The sequence below is a fragment of the Bombus terrestris genome, chromosome 15, assembly GCF_910591885.1.
Source record: "Bombus terrestris chromosome 15, iyBomTerr1.2, whole genome shotgun sequence".
NCBI classification, from domain to species: domain Eukaryota; kingdom Metazoa; phylum Arthropoda; class Insecta; order Hymenoptera; family Apidae; genus Bombus; species Bombus terrestris.
In genome coordinates this window covers 2,340,200-2,366,302 of record NC_063283.1, presented here as the reverse complement: position 1 = coordinate 2,366,302, position 26,103 = coordinate 2,340,200, and the positions used below count along the sequence as shown (strand labels likewise).

Genomic DNA, 26,103 nt, shown 5'->3' with positions numbered 1-26,103 from the left:
TCTTTCATCATCTTTATCTTTCTCGTTTTACGATCGTCTTACGAAAACGCTTGCAACCAGAACAGCAACAAGTGTAAAGAATAACAGGAGAAATCTTCTCCATTGTTAAGGAGTGCGGGTGCAAGATACGTTCGCCAATTACGTGCCTATACAATTACCGGTAAAATCGCTTCTAAAAATGCAATGCGGGACATTTGGCATGCAATCGATTCTTTCGCCATTCTCTCTTCTTTTTTTTTTTTTTTTTTTTTTACCATTTTCTTGGAAACAGATATCAGTTACCTAGACTTTAAACTTTCACGATGCTTAGATGACATATTTCGTGAACATTCTAAATCGTTTTTTCCATGGAGCTGATCTGTAACGTTGAGACAAAACGGAACGTGCTAACAGTAGACGTCCAGTCTCTTTTCGCGACGTATCGGTTCATTGATCGTTCGTCACGAGACTTGGTTAGGGATTAAACCGCGTATTCCAGGAAAAGCAGAATGACACGAGTAAACAACGAAACCGAAAGCGTGTAAAATCGCTGTTACGTAAGTCGAAGGACGCCTCTAATCGCGTATCGCGTCATCGTACTATTCGCCGTGACTCGCCTCTTTCCCGCGGCTCTTTGCTGCTCGTACACGAAGTGCGAAAACCATGAAATCGTCAGTGAAATCCACACGATCTAACATCAGCTTCATCTTCGAACGTTCAACGTCACAGCGTTCTCCATTCACCGGAAATGATCAAATTTTATTCAACATGCAATAACCGTCTGCCGATAGCAGCTCGCTGTCGCTTAGCCGGTTTCGCGTATTCTATTTATAAAATTCGTCGAGTCGTAAGCTTTTGAGTCATAGAATTTCCATAACCTCGCGTATACCGCTAATTACACACGAATTGCCCACGGTATGCGGTGGAGCGATAAGCACCGATGCACCGGGATGCGCCGCGTCGCGACCAAGCCTTTGTCGTTGATGACCGTAAGCGTCCGTGAACGCGCCCGCCCATCCGAAGTCACGTTTCAACGCCAACCACGGCCGTTAATTTGCACGTCTGGTTTGCCGAATCGCACGTCAAATCCACGCAAAACGCGTAAGAATTATACGATCGGAAATCTATGTATAGATGGACTGCGTGTTTAGTCAGCACGATGAAAGATAAAAGTATAGCGTCTCATAGTTTACGTAACATCGTATTAAATCGTATTAGTCGAAGTTGGTTTTAACGACGCTCGATTCGCGTGTCTTACAATCCATCAAACATCCGTTTACGAGTTTACATGTTATCGCGTTACAACACACCGCGATTATTCGTTTGTGGACCATCGCGAGCGCGCGGGCGGACGTGCACGCGCTCGTTCCTATTCGTTTCTCGCCACAATGCAGGTGAACGCGTACGCGCCTCTACCCGACCAGTGTGCATCAGTTGCTCGCGAAATTGCAGTTGGATCGCGTCTTTTCCAAACCGAATCCCTAAACCGACCAGTCGTTCGCAGATATTCGTTCGATGACGATCGTCGCGGCAATGGGTCGTTTACCGCGTTAATCGATTCCGATTCCGCTACTTTGCAGCCTCTTTCGACCATTATCCTCGTTCAGATCGATTCAAGTAACTTGCAACTCCTTCGTCTATGTCGCTATCGTTCAGCTAGCTTCAAATATTCTGTCAAATTTCTCTCGTATAAATATCCATAATTTGCATGACTCATATTCCATTAAAACTGCATTTATCTGTACTTCTTCCATCATTTAGCGACAAACACGGTCATTAGCGACGGTTATCTGACCTCGTCGAGAAACAAACAATTTATATGTAATAATTAAAGTTGGCGTAATAGGTGCTCGCAAATTTTCCTCGTTACTTGTTATTTTTGGTGACGTAGTAGCAGCACAACAACGTTCCGATACGTGAATGAATCAGCCGGCAAACGTTCGCTTAAACGAGCTTCGATTAAAATTTCATTGCGATAAGTGGAATTCGTCGAATTTTATTCGTTCGAATAAAATAAATGGAACTCTACCGTGTTGGGATTATGACGTCGAAAAGGTTTCACCAGCGCAATTAACAAACCGAGAGCGAAGGGTTAAATATCCGCTTGAAATCGGACTGCTTGCACTCAAGAAACTTAGGTGCAAGTAACTTGACGAATTTGAACGAGACTTGACGAGAATCATGACTTACTGCGACTCGTAGGCAACCGGATTTCCCCGGGGAAACGTTCGAACTTTCGTCCCGACTATTTTTTATCCGACTGGACTCAGGGTAATTACGTAAGCGAAGCTGATACATCGTCGTGTACACGACCGCGTGCGAGGCAACGTTCGCGAAAATCCTTGGCACGATATCGAAGCTCGCGGACCGATCGCGCGCCTGCGCTGCTCGCGCCATGCGATCGATAGACGAGCGATAAACATGACGGCGATCGCTCGTCTTCTCGCTGGGATCGTGATATTCGGCTTTATCGCGAGAACAGGTAAAAATCATCTAAAATTTCCTATGTAGACCGTTCGATCGAGTCGACTGGTTTGCCTCTGGTTGCAGAGGGCCGCTGTTCGCACAACAGTTGGGAGAAAATCGCTGGCGTTAAACCGGAAACCATCGACGCGCAAACAGTTCTCTTTAGCGCGGTCAACTCAAACGGAATAACGAAGCGTTGCTTCGAAAGGTAGGCGCGAATCTTACCCCTTCCGGTGTGTAGTAAAACGGGGAAAAATTCAAGATGAACTGTTTAAAGAATAATTTCTTACGGATCTCTTAGATTTTTGATATATATAATACGAATTGATATATCGTGGTAGATAATAAAAAATATATACAGCTTACGGGGTATATTCGTTATGGCTCTCATAGAATGTCTGATATAATATAACAAAATAAAATCGACAGTTTTATTTTACTCTAGTAAACGTTTATTTTTAAATACTACATTTTACATGTTTCTATTCTGTGTATCGTATGTTACGAACTACTTTGGCAATTTTTTGCCCGATTGCAAAAGATAAATCGCTTAGCCCGAAACAAACGTCCATCGATTCGAATGATCCTATCTTCCTGTAAAATCTAAATCAAGTAGCAGTAACAATCGGTGAAAATGCAAACCGTAAATCGTAGAAGGTAAACGAAATATGTTTCTTTGAGCAACGTCTTCCTTCGAACTTCAGATGCGAACGCGTAAACTGCACCGCGTTCGTGATAGACTTTGGTAGAAGCGTCTGCTACAGCGTGCGAATAGAGGACGACGAACTGGTACCCGAACCGAATTCCATCTTTTACCACCGAGTTTGCGTGAAAGGTAAGTCGAAATCGAACTATTTGTATCATTTTTTATTGTTCGTCGAAATTATTTTTGTCTGCCGTCAGTGCCGGTAAGCTGCGCGAGACGAAAACTTTGGCAGGTGGAGAGGAGTCCGGGAGCGGTGTTCATCGATACCAGCGCATTCCATCTATCTGGTCCGATCACGCGAAACCAATGTTACGAGAAATGCATAGAGACAGGTAAGCGCGCTGGATCGAGTCGAGATCGATCGAGTTAACCCGTTCGCGATTTCCGTTCAGGAAGAAGCTGCGAGTCCGCGCAATTTCGCACTTCGAAACCCCTTTCGATCGACAAAACAGCGTTCGGACGATGCTCTCTCTCGTTGTACGAACGAGGAACCAGACCAAGAGCGTACAGAGCGTCCATGTACAGGGACGAGTACCTCAGAGATCAATGTCGAAATCTGTGTGAGTAGCAACTTTCTAGTATCTTGCGGAAACTTGGAAAATCGATCGGTACCGATCATAACCGAATCGGACACGATGGTCGATAACGAAGAAACTCTGTGTTACAGCCAAAGACGAGTATTGCTCGTACGCGGAATTCCAAAATGTCTCGTTACCGTACTCTGACGTCGCTTTGATGGACCTTGACGAGAAGCAGGTAAATTTTTGGTACTTTATACGCCATTCAAAACAATGAATTTATTGCATGCATAAACATTTAATCATAGCCATAACCGACTAATTAATTTATTTTCGTGCATATCTTGTCACGTTGAAATTTTCCATACGCGCATAAACATCTCTAACCACAGGAATAACGGGTCCATCTATCAAACCTGTAAGACTTCTCTTCGCTCCTGTTCGTTTAGCTCGTGCAACAGAGTTTTAGATGGTGTTAATCCTCTAATTCCGCTTTGTATGTCTCGTATGTGTTCCTGTTGTTTGGTCTAATTTCGTTCGACGAACAAATCGACGCAGTGCGAGAAAAGATGCGACTCGAGCGTGGATGGTTTTATCTGTCGAGGATACACGTTTGCCAATTCGTCGGGTCAACCACTTTGCCTACTGCACTCGGAAGACACCACCAGTCTAGGAGTTAGCTCGTTGATCGACGCGACGAACGTGGTCTACAGAGAGCGAGAACCTTGTTTAGATCGTAAGTGATCTTGTCTTTAGATCTAAAAACCAATCATGCTGCATGGTAGATTTCACGCTTGATGTTTCTCGTGGTCAGTGAAGGTACGGTGCAACGATTCGACGATGACGGTCGAGTTGAAAACGAGCGACCCCTTCTTTGGCCGACTCTACTCGAACGGATACGCGGATGCCTGCGGCGTTCAAGGTACAGGCAGTAATCGAACAATATTGAAGTTACCTGTTCCACCCGTTGACCAGATTCGCGAAGGCACCCTTCGTTGCGGATTGCACCCTGCCTTTTCCGTCGACGATCAAAATCGGTAAGATATCATAGATGAAAGCAATATAGCGCAATCGTTAAGTCAGCGAGCAATTAGAGTTTACACGGTTCGAATATCGAAACATTAATTGGAAAAAATCTTAAAGGAGTAAATAGTTCGAGCATCTTTTATAAATTGCAAACTTTCTTTCTGTCTGTCACGTTTCTGATTTCTCGAGAAACTATCGTGTCGCGAACTTTATAGTTTGCTTTTTAAGGTTTACCCTGAAGACGTGACGAAACATTAACGCAAAAAGGTAACTCGTAACTGGATTGTCCGCCAAAGAACGAAAAGCATCGTAACAAAAATGAGAAAAAAATGATATTTTCATTCGTAGAACGCGACCGTTGGTTTGGGCAACGATCGTGGTACAATTCAATCCGATCGTTCAACGACTTGGCGATCAAGCAGTCAGGGTTGGCTGCTCGTTAAACGATCAAGCACCTCCGCAACCAAAAAACGTCACCGTTCAATCTAGTTTCAGCTTTCTCGATCCAAAGTGAGTATCTATGTCTTCGTTTTTTATCGACCATGCGATACTCGCGATACGCCATTTTCCATTTTCCATTTCCTATATTATTTAGCGCAGGAGTGCCTCCGATCTCCTCGACGATCGTCAACGCGTCCTCGCAAGCGCCGATAGTCACCATGAGGATATTGGACGAGAACTCGGCAGTCGCTATGGTCACGCATTTAGGTCAAAAGCTCACTCTGAAGATTCAATTGAGTCCACCAGATGGTAATGGAATGCTTTTACAGTAATCTTCATTCCCTTATCTTTCTACACGCTCCAAATATAATTAAGGTTAAAATAGCTTTTAAACTAATCAGTCGCAATTCTCTTTATCATTTCTTTGACGCAAAATATTCCAAGTGACCGATGTACGTTTAAAAAATGTGGATACGCTCCTCCTAAAAGCGTATGTATATCTTTTCAATACATCGTTACACAAACGAAACAACTGTACTTGTAAAATCGCAGATCTTACGTCCTTTTCATCTAACAATCGCTCTAACCCTAATCAGAAAACGGATACAACCTGTTCCAATAATAAGAGTTATTCTGTACGTGTAATTTCCTACAATTTGTGGCTCGTAGGTCCTTATGACATTACCGCCGGACACTTAGTAGCGAGCAGCGCTTCCGGCGATGCCTCGTATCTACTACTAGACGAACTCGGATGCCCCACCGATCCGACCACCTTTCCTGCTCTCTCGAAGGATCCAGTCGATGGTCGTTCATTGATCGCAACTTTCACAGCCTTCAAATTCCCCAATAGTCAACGAGTCCGTTTCAACGTACTCGTTCGATTCTGCTTGGACAAGTGCATACCGGTGAGTCAAATGCGCAGTAGCATTTGTCACTACGATCCTTTTCTCTCGGTACCCTCGACGGAAAGAGTATGACGAAGGTGTAAATGAAACATTAAATAACAAGAGAACATCGATCGATTTAATCGCAACTAAGATCGCATATCTGCATCTTTATTAGTTTAAAAGCGCTGCACAGCGAAAATAGCTTGATTTTTAAAAAATTAAATTACTAAAATTGTTACAAATTAATATTTAAAATTTCTAGTTGCAAGCTTACTTAATAACTGTTACTTAAGATCAAGCTGTAAAACTAGCATTAGTTCTAAATTTTCATTTTATGCTTCTGAAATTATTCTTATGAATTCACGAACTACGGTTTCAAAAGTTTCAGAAGGTTTTCGTGTTCATCCAAGCCTATTCGATTTAATATTAATTTAACGTCACTGCATAACGTCCTTTCCGCCAAGGATACGTTCACGATCGTCCCGATGATCGATTCACCTTGCGATACATGTTACAGACCAACTGCAACGGCGATAAACCTTCTTATGGAAAAAAGAAACGAGCTAGCGAGTCTTGGAGTACGCAGACAACCTACCACGCCGAAACAACGCCAACGTCCAAGGACGAAACTCCGGACGAGTTATCGCTGGAACTCTCCATAATCGTGCAAAATTCCGTCGCGTCTTCGGCTGATCGTTTATCTTCGAGAGAGAACTCGTCTCCCGATACCGTCCTAATCGCCGGAGGAAGTGAGTTTTGCAAACTTTTGCAATCTCCAAACCAACTCAAAACTTTCCTTTTTATTTCGCGTCCGATTTTGCTCGCTTATTATTTCTGTTCTATCTCGCCCTTAGATTCCGTGGACGGACTGCTCTGCGTCGACGCCAGTCTCGCTTTGAGTTTGCTGATCTTCTTGTTGATCGTCCAAATAGCGCTAATCGTTGGCTGTCTATTGACCGTGGCACAATACAGAAGAACCGCCATACGAGCGGAAGAAGACAGAGCCAATATCCTAGCCAGACATCTCTACGGCATTCACGGAGGAAACTTGGACGTAGCGCGAAGAGTCAGATGGGCTGATCACAATCTTTCCTCCTTATCTCGCGACTGACTCGATCTGATCGCATTGCCCGCATAGCTGCGTTTCTTCTCCCCTCTCTTTGTCATTGACACGTTTCCAATCGGTTTCTTTACGATGATTGAACGGATAGTAGGAAAGGACGTGAGATACAAGGCCGCAGAAGCGATTATTTTCAACCAAAACTTGTATTAAAGAAGGAACAACGATGAATAGACAATTACGTAACTATGCGGTAAACTAGTCTTATGTGAGTAGCATTCGCGTATCGACATTGTTGATCGGTAATATGCAGTCATTAAGTTATCTATCCTCTTATCTTCGTAGTCCTGCATTTTCCGTAGTGTCTTAAGGTAACATCTGCAACAAAGAACAAGCGCGTTTCATTGATAAGTTTTAAATAGACAGGGAATGAGATAGAGACTTACACACGTCCGTAGGTTATAGGATACTTATCAATTTTGAACATAATCTTAACGAATAAGATCGCCGCTACATAGTATGATTCAGTTTTCCTTATAATACACGTTATAACGAGTAGGTATCAATGCCATTTTGTAATTACAAAGTGACTGTAGCGCTCATTAACCGCGTGTATTACGAGGAAAATTAAATTCTCGTTCGAAATGTAACAAGTAGATTGCGGAAGTTTATGCAAAGTAAAGTAAAACTTCGATAGGAGTATCAGTATCCTTCGTCAAATTAAAGCATCTCAAAAATTATTTTCTATTTTGCTGTCACATTTCGTATTTAACTTATCCGTCCTGCATGTACTTTGCATACATCTTGGACGTATTTTTCATATTCATCTGCATATCGTAGTTTTCTAAACTTCCGCAATTTAGTCATAAATATTCCGTGACGTATGGACTAACATCGATCATTTCTTACCTTTTCCACATGCCGATGCGCAGGTTAATTGTCCTGGATTGGAGTACTCAACGTCGTCGGAGCCGCATACCGGATTGTATTCGCTCGTCGTCTGAAAATTTTATCGCTCCTTCTTATTTAGTGCAACGAATCGCGTTTCACTTTTCAGCTTTTGAACCCATAAGAATAGAGGACAGGATTTTCTATAAGCGTTAATCGCGTGTGCCCAGATGTTCTCCTTAATTCAAATGCTATTCTTCTTCGTTCAATTTAAAATATTTAGTTGTCGTTTCTTCTACTTCTATCCTACTTCTGTACAATATAATTTATAACGCATCGACTGCTGATGACACTATGACTGCTGATGACTGTTGATGTCATGGTCTGGTAGCTCTTAAAAGCGAAAAATACCACGTCGCCATCCTCAACACGCGTTAAGGAAACAAAAATTTCAGTCGCGCTAAGCAACGTCTCGAAAGATAAAAGATACGATAACTGTAAACATCTCGATATATTGTGAAAAATGGAAAAATAATTCATAAGACGTTTCAACGAAGAAGAATCGTTCTGGTTGAAACGTGAGTATCTGACTTAATGCTTATAGGAAATCCCGCCTCTACACAGCGTCAGGAGTGATGCGTCATTTGGAAGTTCGGCAAGTTATAGACCAAGTTAAACCAGTATGACCGGTATAACGAATTAATAGCCACGACCTTCGACACGTTTAACAAGGTTAACAAACCTCCGCGATAAAATAGAAGAAAGGAAGAAAAAGATGGAAAATTTCAAGGACTTTCATGACTCACCGGACAAGTAGTTACACACTGGTCGTATCGAGCGTCGAAGGAAGCACCCTGCGTAGTCGTCGAAGGTGTTGCAGAACTACTGGTACTTGCCGTGGTTGCGACATTTCTGCCGTCTGCAGGTCCGTCGAAAACGAATCCGTCCACCGAGAACGTACTGCGTATCGTTTGAATCTCGACTTTGCCACTAGCCACCACATCGTTCTTTGTACGACGGCAACAGTTAATTAATTCAAGATCCAATTGATGAAACGTATAAAACGTTTTAACGATTAAACAATTTCAATTATAATTACCTGTGGAAATGCGATCACGCTTCTGCTCGACGCGATAGCTACACACAACATGCATTTCCATCGTTAGAACGTAAATCGATCCTTTATACAAATCTCTACGATCCACTTATTTCACGAGACATACTCACCTAACACTAGACAAAGTTGCCACATTTTGGTTAATCGTGCACCTCCTTTTCTCTTTCGTAAATTTATACGCGTACACAGATAAACGCACTTTGCGGACTTTTCTCCTTTCTTTTCCGATCTTTATATTCTTGCACGTTTGGTCGATACACCAAGATCGAGAGTTTACTGAACGAAAAGAAGTCGTCCGCGTACTTTTATAGCTGAGCCGAACGAGCCAACCAGAGAGGATCGTTGATTAATCTTAAAAGTCCCCGCGCGAACTACTTAATACATAAGCAAATACTGGATTTTCCTGTTCGGCCACTATTCTGTGCACTGTTCAGTTTCTTCTTTTTTTTAACGTCTTCGAAAATAACAACACAGGAAGTAATAAAAGACCATTTCTAGAATCGTTAGTTCGTGCTTCTCTCTTATCCCCTTCTTTGTTATCTTATTATGCAGAACAGTGATAAATGATAGGTCTTCGTTACGTGTCTCGTATATATTATACATGTTATACATTATAAATACGTAATGAATCGCCTAGCTTGGAAATCTCACTTTCCGTGAATTTATTCAAGGCTAGTGACGAGTATTTCATATTAAAGATACCGTTTAGGTATAAATCAATTAAATCACGAATCGTGTTTAATAATCATTAATTAGAAAAATAAGAAGGCATAAAATTGTGTTTCTTAGTTTTCAATAAGATGGTAGTTTATTCGTATATTTTAACAATATACAATTTATCTGTTTACATAATATTTGCATAAGTTACAATGACGACTAAATATCAGATTAAGATTTCTTTCAACGTAAACATGATATAATCAGTAACTAGAATTTATACAAATTCTTCTATTATATATTTATGTAATGTGTATACATCAAGATATCTTAATTTTACGCTGTGTACGCAAAAGCGTGCACAGAATACGGAATTTTCACAAATATGTTCTAAGTGCAATTGCAATTTTACAATTACGTACGAAAACCATCGACACCGATATAAAATATTACATAGATACCGACGAAGTTTGGATCGTACCGGTAAAAAGTGCTTAATACTTAAGTGCAATATGCACTCGCTATTACCAGTATGTGTTACTCATGGTTCCTTTAAAAACCATCCATCTCGTTTAACCCTTTCGCCGGAATAGCGGTATTGAACGGAGCACTGCGACGGAAAGCATACATGTGTTATCGCGCGGACGTCGTCTATAGGCGACGCTCGTACACACAGGTCATCTCGCGGACGTCGCCTATAAGCGACGCTCGTAGCGAAAAGGTTAAAGAGATCATGCCCGATTCTTATTAAGACAAATACATTCGTATGAATTCTGGACTAATTTTCTTTATACTATTTTAATATTTTACAAAACAATCTACACTTTTCCTCCTACATTATTCACTTGTTATCGTGTTTAATCACGTTTACACGTTAAGCATATGTATTTGAAGGAATGAAAAATTTAGAAATTTTTTCGGAAAACAGATATTCCGACCTCAGTTTTGCCAGCTTTCCGAATTTAGTGAGATACACACGCATAGCGATATTGCCACGTTCGCGCAATTTAGCATCGTCAGTAATTGTTATCTTTAGAAATGTTGTCCCGACTATCACAAAAACATTTTAAATGAATCTTAAAAATTAAATATGAGTTGGCAGTTAACAGGAATGACAACGTGAAAATATTATACAGAGCCATTACAGTAAAGTGGTTCAAACAAAAATTTCTTTTCACCTTCCTTGCTTTATCGACGAACGAATCCTATTTAATCAACTATAAACATGAATATCGACAATGTTAAACAATTACCAACGATTTCATGCTATTCGCATGGTCGATTTGCAAGAATTATCTTTCGGTTCCATTTCGAAACTGTTTTAATTTTCTGTTCCCCAAATACTTTAAATCGTTGTTCACATCAATAATGTCGCTTTATTTACGACTGTTCAGATTGGTACGCAGCATAAATCGTTCCAGCTTTTTTCTTTGCCAAATCTGTTGCCTTTTTAGCAGCGTCCTTTACTTTTTCCGCTCTGCCCTGTAACGAATGTTGAAAATCTTCCGCGAGACTAGTCCTTGCCCCTGCTCCTTCATCGACCTTAAATAAAAAGAAAGAAACATGTAAATATAAATTTTTTCCTTTTGACGCTTGGATTATGTACGTTGTTCTTACTAGATGAGCAAAACCCATTTGGGAAAGTGTTGGATTCATATACTGTGCTGTATGTGGAAACATATGTGCCAGGACATAATTAAACCCATTATACATCAGAGTGCAATTCTTTTTAAATCTATCCAATCCAAATGCTTGAATAGCTCTACCAAATCCAAATACTTGGCTGTCGATCCAAGCTGATCTTTTTGCAACTGTCCAATTAGGATTTTCTTCGCACACCTTATAAACAACTTTCTCCACAACAACCTATAAAACAAGGAAAGCATAATAAAAGTTAATTTCCAAGTAATCGCAATACAACAGCTCCCACAAACTTGCTATATCAAATTACCATGACTTTAGTGTAACCTAAATTTCTCGTATATGTTGTTAAAGTTTTCGTTTTGGGGTCCACTATGGTCTCTTCGACAATTTTTACAACACTTTTACTAATAAATCTCTCTCCCCATTTTGGTACTCTGTTAGTTTTTGTCAGAAGTCGTGTGGTATATAACATGCCATCTTTGACCTTCCTTGATACAGTATCTTCCGTAAGTACATGGGTGCTGAAAAAATAATTTGAATAGTACTATTTCTTCTAAATATTTATCAGTAAATAATAATATAGTTTTACATATTTCACAAATGCATTTGGAGTGTGATACCTACCTATTAGGATTTGGATATCTTTGCCAAAATCCACGTGCTACTTGATCCCAATTAAATTGGAAAATTGTATTACTTTCATAATACTTCACCATTTTGTTGACCAGTATAATTTGTACTGTCTAAACAGAATTATAACATTCAAACAATTTCTTTGCAAATTGCAAACTTATTCATATGTCAACAATTCTTAGTTTTAAATTGTTTCTTTTAATCCAAAATTGAACCAAATGAGTACATATATCAATACACATGTGAAAACATATATGTATATAGGGAATTCTCTCCCTTTCAAAGAGGAGAAAAGAAAATACAAAAGTATACAAAAAATCAATTTATTTAGAAATAAACTTTTGTAATTCTACAAATTAATATCACAACATTAACATAACGCGAAAAAAATATAATATCACAGTAATAAAAATAATATTTCTTATAGATGAATAAGAAATTCGAGGTTTATGCAATAGTATTAAGCCATTATTGAAGACACATGCACGTGTGGTATATATTATTTACATATGAAGAGCATAAAATTCGTAAACGTACTTAAAAGCAAAAGAAGAAAAATCTTTTATACACATGCATTAATATAATTTTATCAATTTAACACGAAAACGAATTAACTATAATTAATTATCCGATCGAGTGAGAATGATATTACATAACCCTTTCTGATATTTGAAAGCTTACTAAATAAAATTATTAAATTATCACTTAGATTTATTCAGATTTGTAATAATTCCAAAATATCACAAAATTACAAATATGCATTGATAATTAAAATTTTTCTAAAGGATTACAAGAGTGCCTATACCAGAAAGATTAATCCACTTCGAACGAATATTTTGATTTGAAACTTGATTTGTTGTGAACGTATAGCGCTTTTTTCTCGAAGACTATATTGGTACTTGTTTAAAAGTCTGAGCTAACACAAAATTCATAACATATTTATGTTACTTACATAGTTATTTCGACAATAAATTACACTTTTTTCATATCCAATTGTCAGTTAATCGTTGTATCATATACTGAGTAACTCAGTAACTGGTAAACGACTTGTTCCACCGTCGATATTATCGAACTGTGCCTTACCGTGTTCCAACATGTTTGTTCAAATTCACACACGTGCAAATGCATGCTTGCATATACGCTAGGAATCAGTATGGGCAACTTGAATTAGACAAACAAACAAAGATAAATTGTTTGTTTAATTCCAGAAAACTTGGTCCACTGGAATTTCTATGAAAACACACGTATTTAAAGATAAATTATTCCATTTAAACACTCACTGTACGTAAAAAAATTTTAAAGAAAATGTTAAGCGATTGGTTATATACCATTTTTTAGTATAAAATGTGGTAAGACCGTAACGATTCAAAACATCAACGGATTATGTTTTTGTTTTGTTGTGGTAGTAAATTAAAAATCAATTATTTACTATTTTCATGTTGTTTACAAACAACCAAGAGTTACGAGATTAGGCCGATCATCGTTGATTGTTTAAAAAATAAAAAGTTTAAAAATGCCTATAAAGACAAAGCAAATAAAAGGGATATTAATACCCATGGAGGAACAAGTAAGAAAAATATAGCAGTTTTCTAACATTCCTGTATTATTCAATTTTGTAAAGAGTAACAAAGTTTTAATGTGTTCCATATCTTAGGTAAATAAATTGAAAGAATTAATAAATGCTAACCCTGTTACTCCAAATGGGTCTATGTCAAAAAACTCGTCTCTCTTCGAACACTTGGAATGTTTGGGAGAAAAATTTGACACCTTGGTAAAAGGAGAAATTAGTGATTACGAAGAAATGGAATCAAAGATTATTAGTATTGTAGAAGAATTTTGTTCGCTAAAATATATGGATGAGTCTGTATGTCGAAGAACATTATACATATTAGTTTATTGTCAACCATTATAAAAAAATTCCTTTTAGATTGAAAGCATAGACAAAGAAATGGCAGTTCAAATTTTGTCCACTGTGTTAGATAAATTTAAATTAACTCTTGAAGTACTAGAAAAATTAGAATGTTTGCCACTGAAACAAAGATTGACAGAATTCCTAGACTACATCAAGGAAATGGGTCAAGCCAATGAAATTGAACATTTTCAAAACATCAAGGTATAAAAGATACAGACAGTAGACATTCTGTATTGTTTTCTACAATTATCCTAATTATATTATATTAAATTATATTATCAGGAATTAGGCACTTCCATTCTGGAATTGCTTGGACCATTACAAATATATAAAAAAAGCTTAGTGTGTCAGTTGTTAGCTGAAAAGATCAAACTATATTTGTGTCAGTTGTGTGCAGCATTTAAACTGTTAGTACAATTAGTACAAGAACAACACCGGCTAAATGCACCAATCTATGTAATAAAATGTTTTATGATCTCTACATTTTAAAAGCACACACAAGCTTACTCTAATAGGATTCTTATGCTTTTATTCGCATAGAATTGCAAGAAATATGTCTGTGAAAGACTCTGCTTTTGCTTGAAGATGATAATAGAAATATTGGATACATCAGATTCATTACCTGAGGATGAAGCATTTGAACAAAAAAATCATTTTGTTTATAGGTAATCTAACTAAATAATTTCAATTGTTTTTAAGGAAACAGCACTTTTTATATCTCTTTTATCAATTTATTTTATATTTAGGATGGATTTGGTATTGGATATCTTGTCAGAGATTCCAAATAAATCACAAAAAGATCAAATATTGGAATGCAAAGACTTATGGCTTCGAATAGAAGATGTATTCTCGTGTGCAATGGCAATTGCACAGGTTTGCAAACCTTGCAATTTTAAAGCAATAACCGGAACCTGTCAGTCGATTATATCTGAATATGAAAATTTGAAGTTCCAATTAACGTCTGAATCATCTGATACAGCATTGAATAATTTGTTCATGAACAGTTTAAGCGACGCGCTTTATCGATTAGAACGTAAAATTAATGTGTCGGTATTGAATCTTGTTATGGAAGTTTTCAGTGATCCCTTTCACGCTCTGAGAAAACTTGTTACAATCTGTGGCAATTCATTAAGCGCTAAAAAGCGATCTAAGAACGATTTATCCAATGCTATAGAGGATTTCGATCAAATTATAGACAAATCCATGCAAATTGGATTGTTTGCTATTGCCTCTTGCAAAGATAAAAATCGTAAGTCAAACTCTATTAATTAATACAAAATTCGCATCTATGTCTTGTTAGTTATTCACCATTCTTCATGCTGTATTACCTAGGGAATAATCAAATACGAAACTGTTTGGCAAGTCTCGAATCTTTGGAAACAGAGTTGATTTCTGCCATTAGTACTTTTTATTTGCATCCAGAGAGTAAAGAAATGCGAGAAAATGTAAAACTGTTAACTGGACAGTGGCAATTGGAAGTCAATAAGTTGCACGATGCGATTAATCTAATTATAGATTCGGGTGCTTACTGTCAGGTACTTTATGATGATATCTATTCTATGCACATCAAAGATACATCTATACGAAATTTCCACGCCATTATCATTATTTTTAGGTAGTATTAGACGATCTTCAGGATCGTATTTCCGTAATGACAAATTGTCTCGACAATAGGAAGCCTGTTACTCAAGCGCAAGTACAAAGTATTGTACTTCGATCCTTGTCGCTCTCCCGCCAAATAAGTATCACCATAAACGATATTGGAAGCGACATTATTGAAAGGCAAACAATAATGATGATTAGAGAATTAAAAGCTGGTAAGCATTTATTATAAAATCGTCAATTTATATTTTGTTATATGTAAACCCGTAATCGATTTTTTTTTTATTTTAAAGCAATATTCGAAGCTGATGCTGCCTCGAAAAGTCTGTTAGTGGATAACGCTACGGAACCACAGCAATTGCGAGTAATAAAAAGATGCGAATTAATTTTAAACGTAGTAAAACGATTACATCCCGCTTTAGTTGCTATTATGAATAATACAACATTGATGAATACAAGTTATGGAAAAAGCAGTAAGGGTCAAGGTGATACTATTCACGGTAGGTTATTCTATTTTTAATTACCAATTAATTGCACATAATATTTCGATATACGAATCTTTCCTTTCTTAGACGTGAGTAACAAATTGGCATCTACAATTTATGGATTATCTAATGATCATCATCATCAAAAACCTTTAGCCTATGTAAGAACTCCTTATACAGGTAAGAATAGTATATTGTGTATCATTAATTCTACTATATGCTTCGTTACTCTTTATTCGGTACATCTTTTTAGTGAGCAGTTGCAAAACACCCTTATCTATACAGACTGCGAATAGTATTTCTAAAACACAATTGAATTTATCATGTTTGATTCCTTATATCAAGAAAGGGCGCGAGATGCGCACCGAACGTTCGGTCATGTATAAAACACCACGCAAAAATGACTCTGTTGTTGATCGATCCTTGATTGACATTAGGTTAAAACCACGTGGTTTGACTAGTATCAGACAGCATCTGTTTAGCAGGGACAGTATTAATTCTCATGATGATATCTGTTTGTCTGAGGAAACTATGAATCTAACAGGTAACGTTAGTGAGCACAAAAATACTTCAGTTTTGAATTATTGCATGTTATAATTTTAATTAACCACTAATTATTGGCATAATAAAACTTTCAGGTATTTTAGAAAGATTTGTATTTTCCTGTACAAATCTATGCACAACCTCGTCGAAGTTTCATCACGTAGAAAAAACGCAACATGATACAATCGCTGAAAAATCAGATAAAAAGTCTGTTAGACGTTTAACAGAATCGTTGGTTGAATGCATCGAAACGCAATCTGATATTACAACTGGTAAAATGGATCAATGTTCTACGATTGGCGGAGGCGACGGGCCATCAATTGTGGATATATCGAAAAGTTATGATGATACTCAACATCCGAATAAAAGTACAGAAATAACACAAGAACGACTATTTGGAGATTAAATGTTGCCGTTATGATTTACGTTGGTGAAGGAGAACATTGATCTTCATTGAATTTGGAGTTTCAGTACATCGATTAGAAAATATAAACGTTCGCTGTTGAAATATAGTACCTTAAAGTGGTTTCTATTAAACACAACAACAATACTTGCAGAGCGAGGAAATGAAAAAGAATGAGAGAGGGGAAGATAAAAAATAGAGATTTTACTTATATCTATGTTCTATTTCAATTTTTTCATAAATTTTAAGATTTGTAAAATTTTCATTAATAAAGGAATGTTTTTGAATTAACCTCTCCTCCATCTTAATTTCGATTATATTAATCAACTTTTCGATTGTCAATCAGTCGCGAACTGCGTGTATCGTATCGAATAAGTGATGCGATATATCGTATCTCGCTATTCTCGTTTCTGAAACTAGTGTGTGTATTTGTTGAAAGCAAATCGAGATATTCACGTGACTCTCATTTACATCAGTAAATTGGTTGTTCGGTGGGTTCAGCCCAATTTTAAAAGACATAAAAAATTTATTTATTACAAAGAAAATGGGAGCGTCAATAATACCACTGTTACTTTTTACGGCATTATGGGCTATAGTAGGAATTGTCTTACCAATCTTTGTTCCAAGAAGTACTAATCGTGGGTACGTGTTTTATTACAATTGATAAGTATTCTGAGCAAAAATTCTAGATGTTTAAAAATTGTTTTTGTTATAAGCAAAAGTGAAGTACTAGATTGTTTAATGATAACCTGAGTCTTCTTTCCTTGCAGGATCCTTCAGGTTATGCTTATGTTGACAGCATTTACATGTTGGTTATTGTAAGTTAACAAATGTAAAATGAAGCATTTAACTGAATTTTTTTTATTAAATACCATGCAAATTATTATTTGTTCTTACAGCTGGTTATGTTGCTATATGGCTCAAATGAATCCTTTAATCGGACCAAAATTACCTAAAAATACGATTCTTATGATGGCACGAGAATGGGTAAACATGTTTTCTTATTACAATAATATCATTATACATATACTTGCTATAAATTACACAGGACTAATAACCATAATTTTTTCTTGCATCAAATATATTTGTTACAGAGCCACGTCCAATTTAATCAATAGTAGAATAATCATAGGAGGAAAATGCATTTATCATGGGTATATCAAACTGTTTCTAAAAGTTTGTGTGTAATTAGTGAATTGCATAATTACTGCAATGAAAGTGAAACAGATTAGGCTTTTGTGTATATCGAAAGTTTTAAAAATGTAAATCAAGTATTAAAGGAAACATTCTGATAAATTAAATTAATATATATATATATATTTTATGACAATTGTATATTTTCATTTAGTATAAAACATTGTTTTAGTATAATCTCATACTGTGAAAAGGACTATGTATATTATGTAACAGAGATAATAATGATAATAATAACAGCGCAACAATAATAAAACAATTCATGTTCGAATGAAATTCGTTACATATACTTGTTCATTATATGTGATTGTTTCATTTTATTTTTTTAACACGACCCTTGTCTCATCAAATTTTGTACTAATAAATAAGAGAATCGATATCCTACATGAAAATAAATTTGCATGTGTCTATAGATAAAAATCGCGCGCGCGCACGTATATAATGTCACGTTTGTGAATACGAAAGGTATGTAACTATATTACTTGTATATAATCGTATGTGTGCACGCGAGATATACATCTACATACATGTGATTCGTGTTAGAGCAAAAGTGACAAGCAGTGACGTGATATCACTAAGAAAAACAATAATGGAGGCGTGTAATGTCGTTGAACGTGAAGTTGACAAGATTTTATTAAAATTTGGAGTGGTAAACGAGCATGCAGAGACAGTACTGCAAGATCTAATAAATCATATCGAATCTTTAAAAAGGGAATTTACTCAAGGTAAACTGAAAGCTCTCCCGCTACTTACAATGTCATCGTTCGTTGACAATCTATGAACAAAAAAATAACATTTTCTAAAAATTGTGGTAGTAGAAAGTGAAAATAGGGCAAGAAGATTTCAATTTTTCTATGTGAATATGTAGATCTCAAAAAATGTAACCTGAAAGATATTTATATTATGTATTTTCTTCTTATATTGTTCTATGTAGTTTTAACCTCTTTTATCGCAACGGTTATTTAGAACTTTCCTTTGTTCAAGATATCTCTCGTTCGCTTACATTTTTGGATAATATTTCTACATAGTTTGAATTCATGAAGTATTTGAATGCACTTTAATCTCGTATTTATCATTAAACGTATATGATATCTCACTTAAAAGGATTGGATTTTTTGTTCACCAGCACCAGACAATCATGAATTAACTCCAGGACAAGTGCAAATATTAAAAGAGGCAATGAAAAAAGTTTGTGAAACTGTACATCGTTTAACCACAGAACACAGAGAGTTACACGGTTCTGTTTCAAAAGTAGGAAAAGCAATCGATAGAAATTTCACTGCAGACTTTGCAAGTACAAGCAGAGAAGATGTTTTCTCAGGTCCAGAAAAATCACATCTTTTAAACCAAGTTATTTGTCAGCATTTTTACCGTCATGGCATGTTGGATATTGCAGCAGAATTAGCAGCAGTAAGTCTATATAAATATATCCATACATACACATGTGTACACCATATAAATTTTTTACTATGTACACAATGGATCTGTTGTTACAGGAAGCTGGAATTAAAACAGAGGAAGGTACAAAGGAGCCATTCACAGAATTAAATTATATATTGGATTGCTTAAAACAAAGAAATCTGGATCCTGCGCTTGAGTGGGCTAAAAGACATAGAGAAGCACTTCTAGCACAAGTACGCACAACATCATTCATTGCCACTGCTCAGATAACACTATATTGGTGCAAATATATCTGACATTAAACATTATTTGTAGAATTCGTCTCTTGAGTTTAAGCTTCATAGGTTACATTTTATAAGACTGATTCAACAAGGACCTAGCAAACAAACTGAAGCAATAAATTATGCTCGTCAAAATCTTACGCAATACGTCGGACGACATGGAAAAGAGGTGCAGGCATTAATGGGCACATTATTGTATTTACCAAATGGAATACAGTCCTCTCCTTACAGTCATTTATTGGATCCTACTTTATGGCTAGATATTCACGATGTATTCACGAGAGAGGCTTGCACATTATTTGGTTTAAGCGTAGATAGTCCTCTTTCTGTGTGGTATGTTTCTTCATAGTTTCCAATATCGTAAAACGCGTAAAAATAAATGCATAAGTGATAGGAAAATCTGGCAACGTTATGTTCTAGCATTAATGCGGGTTGTACTGCGTTACCAACGCTTTTAAACATTAAGCAAGTTATGCAACAAAGGCAAGTAAATACCGTTTGGAATGGAAAAGATGAATTACCTGTAAGTAACTGGATAAATAAATGTAAAACAAATATTGCATTATTTAACCGATACTTTCCTCCGCAGATTGAAATAGACCTCGGCAAAGATGGTCGTTATCATTCTGTTTTCGCGTGTCCAATTCTGAGACAACAAAGTACAGAGAATAATCCGCCAATGAAATTAGTCTGTGGACACGTTATTTCAAGAGATGCGTTAAATAAACTTACTAACGCAAACAAGTATGTATTTTAATACCAAGACGAATGTTAAATTAAAAATTGAAACCACTTAGGAAAAACATAATAAAAGGCAAGAGACATTAATAGAATATAAATAAAAATTGAATTTTATTTTCCAGATTGAAATGTCCATATTGTCCAGTAGAACAAAATCCAGAAGACGCTAGACTTATCTACTTTTAGATTACTGTGATACAATAATGTGAACGATCTATAACGCTTAAGTCAACGGGAAGGACATACATATACTTAGATCAAATCATTGTATGCCACGAATTTGGTAATCGTTATTTTTTATTTGACTTAGTACACTGATTTCCGATCTTGTCATCAAAACGTGAAAATAATATATTAGCACATTTGGTAAATACTTTGGTGACGACAATTGACACTGTTTTATTATTTTAGTGTCTTTTGAGAAGTAAATATCTCAACGTAATTACGTATAAGTTGAAGTATGTTAATTTAATTGTAATTGTCTGAGAATGAAATATAAATATAAATAAATATGCAAATATATATATATATAAATATATATATATATAAATAAATATGCAAATATATATATAAAAATATATATATATGTATAAATAAATATGCAAATATATATATATATTTATTTATCTATTTATTTATTTATTTATTTATATTTATGTTGCACATCTTCACGTATACGCGAATATGATAATATGATTATAGTAGTATTAAGTAATATGTTTTTGTATATACTGCTGTTGAATGTTAATTATCAATTAAAGTTGTTTGTAATAATAGCTGTCAATGAGAGATGATATGTGAGTTACATAAAAAGTCGATGTGTATTAACGCAACCATATTGTAGTCTTTTCGTTTGTAACGTAGGATCTGATTCATCCGTCGAAAATTATTACATAGTCAGTCATCGATACGTGTTCTCTAACAAAATATTTTTCTACCCTGGATATCTAGAGAATAAATAAATTTAATATTGTGTATATATGTGTATGTATATTATATTATATGCACACATATAAATATATATATATATATATCTATAATAATGTATTGAAATATACAATGCACAGTGACCAGAAAAAGATATTACCTAATCTAACACTCATAGAATATTCATGAGGCACTAATATTCTATTTTTAATTTTCCCAGACATGAACATATATATATGCAATGATTTTTCACGTTAAACACGTAAATGTTTATTTAAATACATATTATTGAACAACATACACATAAACATATCATGCGTTTCAACGACAAATAACGTCGAATAACACTCGATTCATTTGAAATAAGGTTGCCTCGTGTTTTTAGCGATCTTATAAGATAAAAATTCGAAATGTTTTGGAGCATCGCGTTCGGACATCGATATCGTTGGGCGAAAAACTGACGATTTTCAGAGTCGATTTGCATGCGCGTTCTAATTCTCTTGCCATATAATATTCCCTTCGCAAATACATGCATTTTTACGTACTTCAAAAGTTCGGTACAACTTTACATAAGTACACACACACGTACGCACACACAATACAATTGCATCGCTTATCAAGAATAAAAAATACCTTTCTTCTTCTTGAGTCTCGCTGTTTTTCGACGACTACACAGACAGATTAAATCGGACCCATACACCAGCTGGTTAAATATTATATGCATATATGTATATACGTTACAATGACAGAGGACAGGAGGAAGGAAAATGTATTGGTAATTTATTGGCTTATGCCTGCACGCAATGCCCGTTGAAGATAGAATTATGCACACTTAGATATATGTGAGACGTCTGTTGTTCGTTCTGGCTTCGTCTAAATTCAATGAAACCCACTTTCAACGACATTTAACAACCTGTCAAGCCCAAATGGATCAAGGACGCATTATTTATCAAAGAGAAGGTTTCATCAAACAACGATTAAAACGACCGTTTGTTTCCGCGATTTCGTGTGCCAAGAAACTTTCACGTTTCATGATATCGCTTATTGTCTGTTTGCAATAGCAGCAATCACTTTCAATTCATCCGACATGGGACGCTAAGACAAAACGTTGCAAAAGCGAGATAACATCAGATGAGTGTAATAACTGATCATAATTACTAGATTGTGGATTTTTATGTACTTATGCCAAATTTAAAGGTATAATAATGGACACAGTACGTATAGCATATGAAGATATATAAAACATCGAAAGTAGGACATTTGCTATGTGGTATTTAGACAATAGAACCATTTAAGCTCGATTTTCTAACATGTACATATTCATAAAAATATGAATTTGCATAAATATCCGCAATCTAATAATTATACATCATGGTCGAAGTTCTATCGTACGCGACAGATCTTTCATGTTGGTTAAATCATAGTCTAGAAAAAGAAGAATATGGAAATGAAGAAGCTGGTAAATCGTTGTTGATTAATAATGAAGTTGACCCGTAAATGTTAACTACATTCTGTTATAATTGCTCCTTAAATACATACGTACGTTCTCTATATTTACAGAAATGTAAAGAATCCTTAACGAGAATATATATTGCATTGTAACATTAATACAGATAATTTATAACGATATATCAATGCAAGGATGATAATTCGTACGTTTCTTTAACCTCTTTGGCTCGTTACACTCGGTTCTGGAAATCGTTCGAGATCTCGATCCACTTTTGTGAACACGATGCCCCTACTCTGTTACCTTTTCCTCTCGAGTACGCTCGGTCGTGGCAAACGTTCGCGATGAATTTGCAAATCGAATTGACTCGCGTTTCATATCGGGAGTAGGTCGGCGTTCGCGTGACAACGTAACGCAACCTCGAGAATTCACGGAATTCGCGGAGGAAAACTGTCTCTCTCTCTTGAATAGAATTCAATTCTATATATGTATATGTATTCCATATTATATTTCATCCCGTTGTAATCCTTTTGCTATATATATATATATATATGTATATTAACATAATACATATTTTTGTACAGGTTCGGCAACATCGTGAATTCAAACGTTCTACAACACTACTACAGAGATATATAATATTTTTCTTATCGAAAAATATGTATCACGAAATTTAATCGTGGTAACCTCGCACTCGAGATTCATCTAACATGCAACGACACGATCCGTATTTTTGTTAATTTCTATACGCATTCGCAGTAGCTTAGAATCCAAACGTATTTATAATCATATAACTTTTGTTCGTAACGACTTTATGCATTTTCCACGAGCAAACAACAATTATACAATGATCAACGAGCTTTAGCATATTTTGTAGCGATATAAGTAAACGATATATAAGTTCTATGATATATTTCTATAGATATGTCCTACCTATAGCTAATATATTATACGCGCGCGTGTATGTATGGATTGTGTATTGTCTACATAGAATTATTAGAAGAAAGAACGTGTTATATACGAGTTTGGTTCCTACGTTTCTATATTTTAATTCGTTCGATACCTATCACAAACACGCACAACGGACAAAAAGGAATCGACTTGATCGTCGGAAAGCATTACACGCACAGAAAAAGGAAGCACAAATATTTTCTCGTTAGAGTTTTCCGCCGCGAACTCACATAAAGTTTATCGTGTAATTTGCAAATTCGTTGAACGTTGTTGACTCATCCTTCGATAATTATAGTTTCGTTTTGGTTTGAATATATTTCCTCCACGTCGGAGGAATATTTCTCTTTGGTTATTGGCGAATAATCTATCGTAGAGCACAACGAAAATACTCGTCAGCGGATCGATCTGACGAGTATCACGCATCGTGCGAAAGAACGTGTCGAAATTCGGTCTTTATCCTAACTCGTTAAACACAAACTCGCGAATCTCCAATCCTTAAGGCATTACATGCTTCGTAAGTATGCTTACATAAAGGGTAATCAAACCACTTCTCATGGTCGATTCAATGCTAATTCATAATTCGATCCAATGTAATTTCGAGAACTCTTCATCGTACCTGCTCGCCATTATCGCATGGTTTCCCTGCAGCCATTCAGGGAATCCAAAGCAGGCGGTTCTCCGAGTAAATAATTTTCTTCTTTCTTTAGGAAATTGATACTCTTTGAAACATCGACAATGACTCGAGCGGTTGAAATTTCGCATAGTTTGCGTTTCACGACAGGACAACATCCCAATCTTGGGCATCGTGCGTTTATGCTACACACGTGTTCGTTATATCGATGTATTTTTGCCTCGGTGCCTCGATCAATTCGACGTAAGTATATTTATCGACGTTAGCTACGTGTCATCGACGTATACGATTCTCTTGAACGCACACACTTATTCTTACGATCTAATGTTACGTATATATACAGTTTGCGCTAGACAAAGGGATACATAATAATGTTTTGCCTATCTAGATTTCTCGGAACGTTATTAACATAGATATTTTCCGTATTACATTTAACTCGTTGTTCCATCTTCAAGAATGTAGAGAACGAAATGCACGCCGCTATCCTGTGTTCAGAAATATCCGTCCATTTACTGTTCCTCTTCCTCATTCTGGTACGTTACGTAGCGCACAGACGACTTTTCGCCAATTATCAACGACTAGAAGGTGATACATCATTAGTACGACGATCGAACAAGCTTTCCATTACGAATTTTTGAACAAATAGAAGCAGGAACTTTCGTCTTACTTTCTGTTCCTCTTTCGTTGGCGGCGCCCGCAAAAAGTACATCAGTGGAGCATAAATAAAGTTCAAAATGGCAATGCCAAATAACATCCATTCAAAGCCGATACTGTTGACTAACGTACCACTCAAAGCAGGTCCTGATAATGAACGATTAATAATCAGAATATTATAAGTATCACAGTTTTTTTGAAATTTAATTAAAAATTAAAATTTCACTGAAAGAGTAAAAAGTTCGTCGCGTGTTTAAAATTTCAATCCCCCCTCCCCCCAGACTAGCAGTATATGTTGTCATTATTTCAAGATTTTCAACTAGAAGGATCAATATGTATTGTCGATACAATATTGTCAATATTTATTGACAAATAGTATCTTGGTTGAGAATCTTACAACATTGACAATATTATTGATTAAGTTCAAGTATCAAGCAAATTTTTCACATATACACGTACCAACAGCGAAACCTAAACAAAACGCAACATCTCCGATAGCATATACACTTCCATAGACAGCGGTGTGTCGTATGTCGACTAAGTATCCCAATTCCGGCATCATCGAACTATCCACCATTCCGATAGCAAATCCCAAGCCTGCGTTAGGTACGATCAGATGATGAATACTTTTAGCCAGCGGTATCTGTGAATTTGAGAAAACTAATCGTATCATTGTTTAAGAAAATAATAATAAAAAATGTCGTGCTCTATAGTTTGACGATGATTCATGTTGGTCCGTACAAGTAAAATAAGAAAAAATGAAATACTTACGCACATCAAGCAAATGCCGATCACGACCAACCCGATCAATGCAGCTAACCATCTATAATAAAAAATAAGAGATATTGGTAGATATACGAGAAAATAGTTGGAATAAAACGAATTGAAAATAAATAAATTGCGGATATT

General features: G+C 36.1%; 7 protein-coding genes across 15 annotated transcripts in view; 4 read left to right on the top strand and 3 right to left on the bottom strand.

The window, feature by feature from the left end:
- The first annotated feature begins 308 nt into the window (after window positions 1–308).
- Window positions 309–9,594, top strand: LOC100643503. Of its 2 annotated transcripts, XM_003401108.4 has the most exons (13): window positions 309–2,461; window positions 2,530–2,653; window positions 3,150–3,280; window positions 3,349–3,483; window positions 3,544–3,711; window positions 3,819–3,907; window positions 4,228–4,405; window positions 4,484–4,706; window positions 5,044–5,205; window positions 5,291–5,445; window positions 5,806–6,041; window positions 6,541–6,772; window positions 6,878–9,594. In XM_003401108.4, exons 1-13 carry the CDS (start codon window positions 2,401–2,403, stop codon window positions 7,132–7,134), a joined length of 2,151 nt encoding a protein of 716 aa, XP_003401156.2. In that variant the 5' UTR covers window positions 309–2,400; the 3' UTR covers window positions 7,135–9,594. The 2 variants fall into 2 exon arrangements, with proteins under 2 accessions (XP_003401156.2, XP_012172136.2); XM_012316746.3 differs by having other exon boundaries at window positions 312–2,461; window positions 6,541–9,594.
- LOC100650221 (four-domain proteases inhibitor) lies at window positions 7,271–9,342 on the bottom strand. The gene is made up of 5 exons (XM_003401161.4): window positions 9,199–9,342; window positions 9,071–9,108; window positions 8,778–8,978; window positions 7,993–8,083; window positions 7,271–7,461 (listed from the first exon to the last, which is right to left on the bottom strand). Exons 1-5 carry the CDS (start codon window positions 9,221–9,223, stop codon window positions 7,409–7,411), a joined length of 408 nt encoding a protein of 135 aa, XP_003401209.2. The 5' UTR covers window positions 9,224–9,342; the 3' UTR covers window positions 7,271–7,408.
- A 270-nt stretch (window positions 9,595–9,864) lies between the features above and the next one.
- LOC100650096 (PRELI domain-containing protein 1, mitochondrial) lies at window positions 9,865–13,122 on the bottom strand. Of its 4 annotated transcripts, XM_003401160.4 has the most exons (5): window positions 12,975–13,117; window positions 12,014–12,132; window positions 11,697–11,910; window positions 11,363–11,611; window positions 9,865–11,287 (listed from the first exon to the last, which is right to left on the bottom strand). In XM_003401160.4, exons 2-5 carry the CDS (start codon window positions 12,103–12,105, stop codon window positions 11,126–11,128), a joined length of 717 nt encoding a protein of 238 aa, XP_003401208.1. In that variant the 5' UTR covers window positions 12,106–12,132; window positions 12,975–13,117; the 3' UTR covers window positions 9,865–11,125. The 4 variants fall into 4 exon arrangements, with proteins under 4 accessions (XP_003401208.1, XP_020722676.1, XP_020722678.1 ...); XM_020867017.2 differs by having other exon boundaries at window positions 9,865–11,611; window positions 12,975–13,122; XM_020867019.2 differs by having other exon boundaries at window positions 9,865–11,611; window positions 12,014–12,128; window positions 12,975–13,107.
- A 138-nt stretch (window positions 13,123–13,260) lies between these two features.
- Window positions 13,261–17,123, top strand: LOC100649973 (serendipity locus protein alpha). Of its 2 annotated transcripts, XM_003401159.3 has the most exons (12): window positions 13,261–13,589; window positions 13,677–13,886; window positions 13,950–14,135; window positions 14,217–14,390; window positions 14,475–14,599; window positions 14,681–15,183; window positions 15,267–15,469; window positions 15,550–15,751; window positions 15,830–16,036; window positions 16,109–16,201; window positions 16,275–16,565; window positions 16,660–17,123. In XM_003401159.3, exons 1-12 carry the CDS (start codon window positions 13,536–13,538, stop codon window positions 16,968–16,970), a joined length of 2,559 nt encoding a protein of 852 aa, XP_003401207.1. In that variant the 5' UTR covers window positions 13,261–13,535; the 3' UTR covers window positions 16,971–17,123. The 2 variants fall into 2 exon arrangements, with proteins under 2 accessions (XP_003401207.1, XP_048268596.1); XM_048412639.1 differs by lacking the exon at window positions 13,261–13,589 and having other exon boundaries at window positions 13,792–13,882.
- A 250-nt stretch (window positions 17,124–17,373) lies between these two features.
- LOC100649858 (V-type proton ATPase subunit e) lies at window positions 17,374–18,463 on the top strand. Its single transcript, XM_003401158.4, has 4 exons — window positions 17,374–17,609; window positions 17,738–17,785; window positions 17,867–17,954; window positions 18,062–18,463. The coding sequence occupies exons 1-4, from the start codon at window positions 17,512–17,514 to the stop codon at window positions 18,083–18,085; spliced, it is 258 nt and encodes an 85-aa protein (XP_003401206.1). The 5' UTR covers window positions 17,374–17,511; the 3' UTR covers window positions 18,086–18,463.
- Window positions 18,464–18,690: 227 nt separating this feature from the next.
- LOC100649748 (E3 ubiquitin-protein ligase RMND5A) lies at window positions 18,691–21,561 on the top strand. The gene is made up of 7 exons (XM_003401157.4): window positions 18,691–18,886; window positions 19,288–19,571; window positions 19,658–19,795; window positions 19,878–20,176; window positions 20,264–20,366; window positions 20,433–20,587; window positions 20,707–21,561. The coding sequence occupies exons 1-7, from the start codon at window positions 18,751–18,753 to the stop codon at window positions 20,768–20,770; spliced, it is 1,179 nt and encodes a 392-aa protein (XP_003401205.1). The 5' UTR covers window positions 18,691–18,750; the 3' UTR covers window positions 20,771–21,561.
- A 195-nt stretch (window positions 21,562–21,756) lies between these two features.
- Window positions 21,757–26,103, bottom strand: part of LOC100649552 (synaptic vesicular amine transporter) — a 42,257-nt gene continuing 37,910 nt past the window's right edge. For all 4 annotated transcript variants that reach the window (XM_048412648.1, XM_003401155.4, XM_012316724.3 and 1 more), the window contains exons 9-12: window positions 25,966–26,017; window positions 25,654–25,837; window positions 25,208–25,341; window positions 21,757–25,118 (exon numbers count right to left, since the gene is read on the bottom strand). In XM_048412648.1, coding sequence (XP_048268605.1) covers window positions 25,050–25,118; window positions 25,208–25,341; window positions 25,654–25,837; window positions 25,966–26,017 — 439 coding nt within the window. In that variant the 3' untranslated portion in view covers window positions 21,757–25,049. The remainder of the gene's footprint in view (window positions 25,119–25,207; window positions 25,342–25,653; window positions 25,838–25,965; window positions 26,018–26,103) is intronic.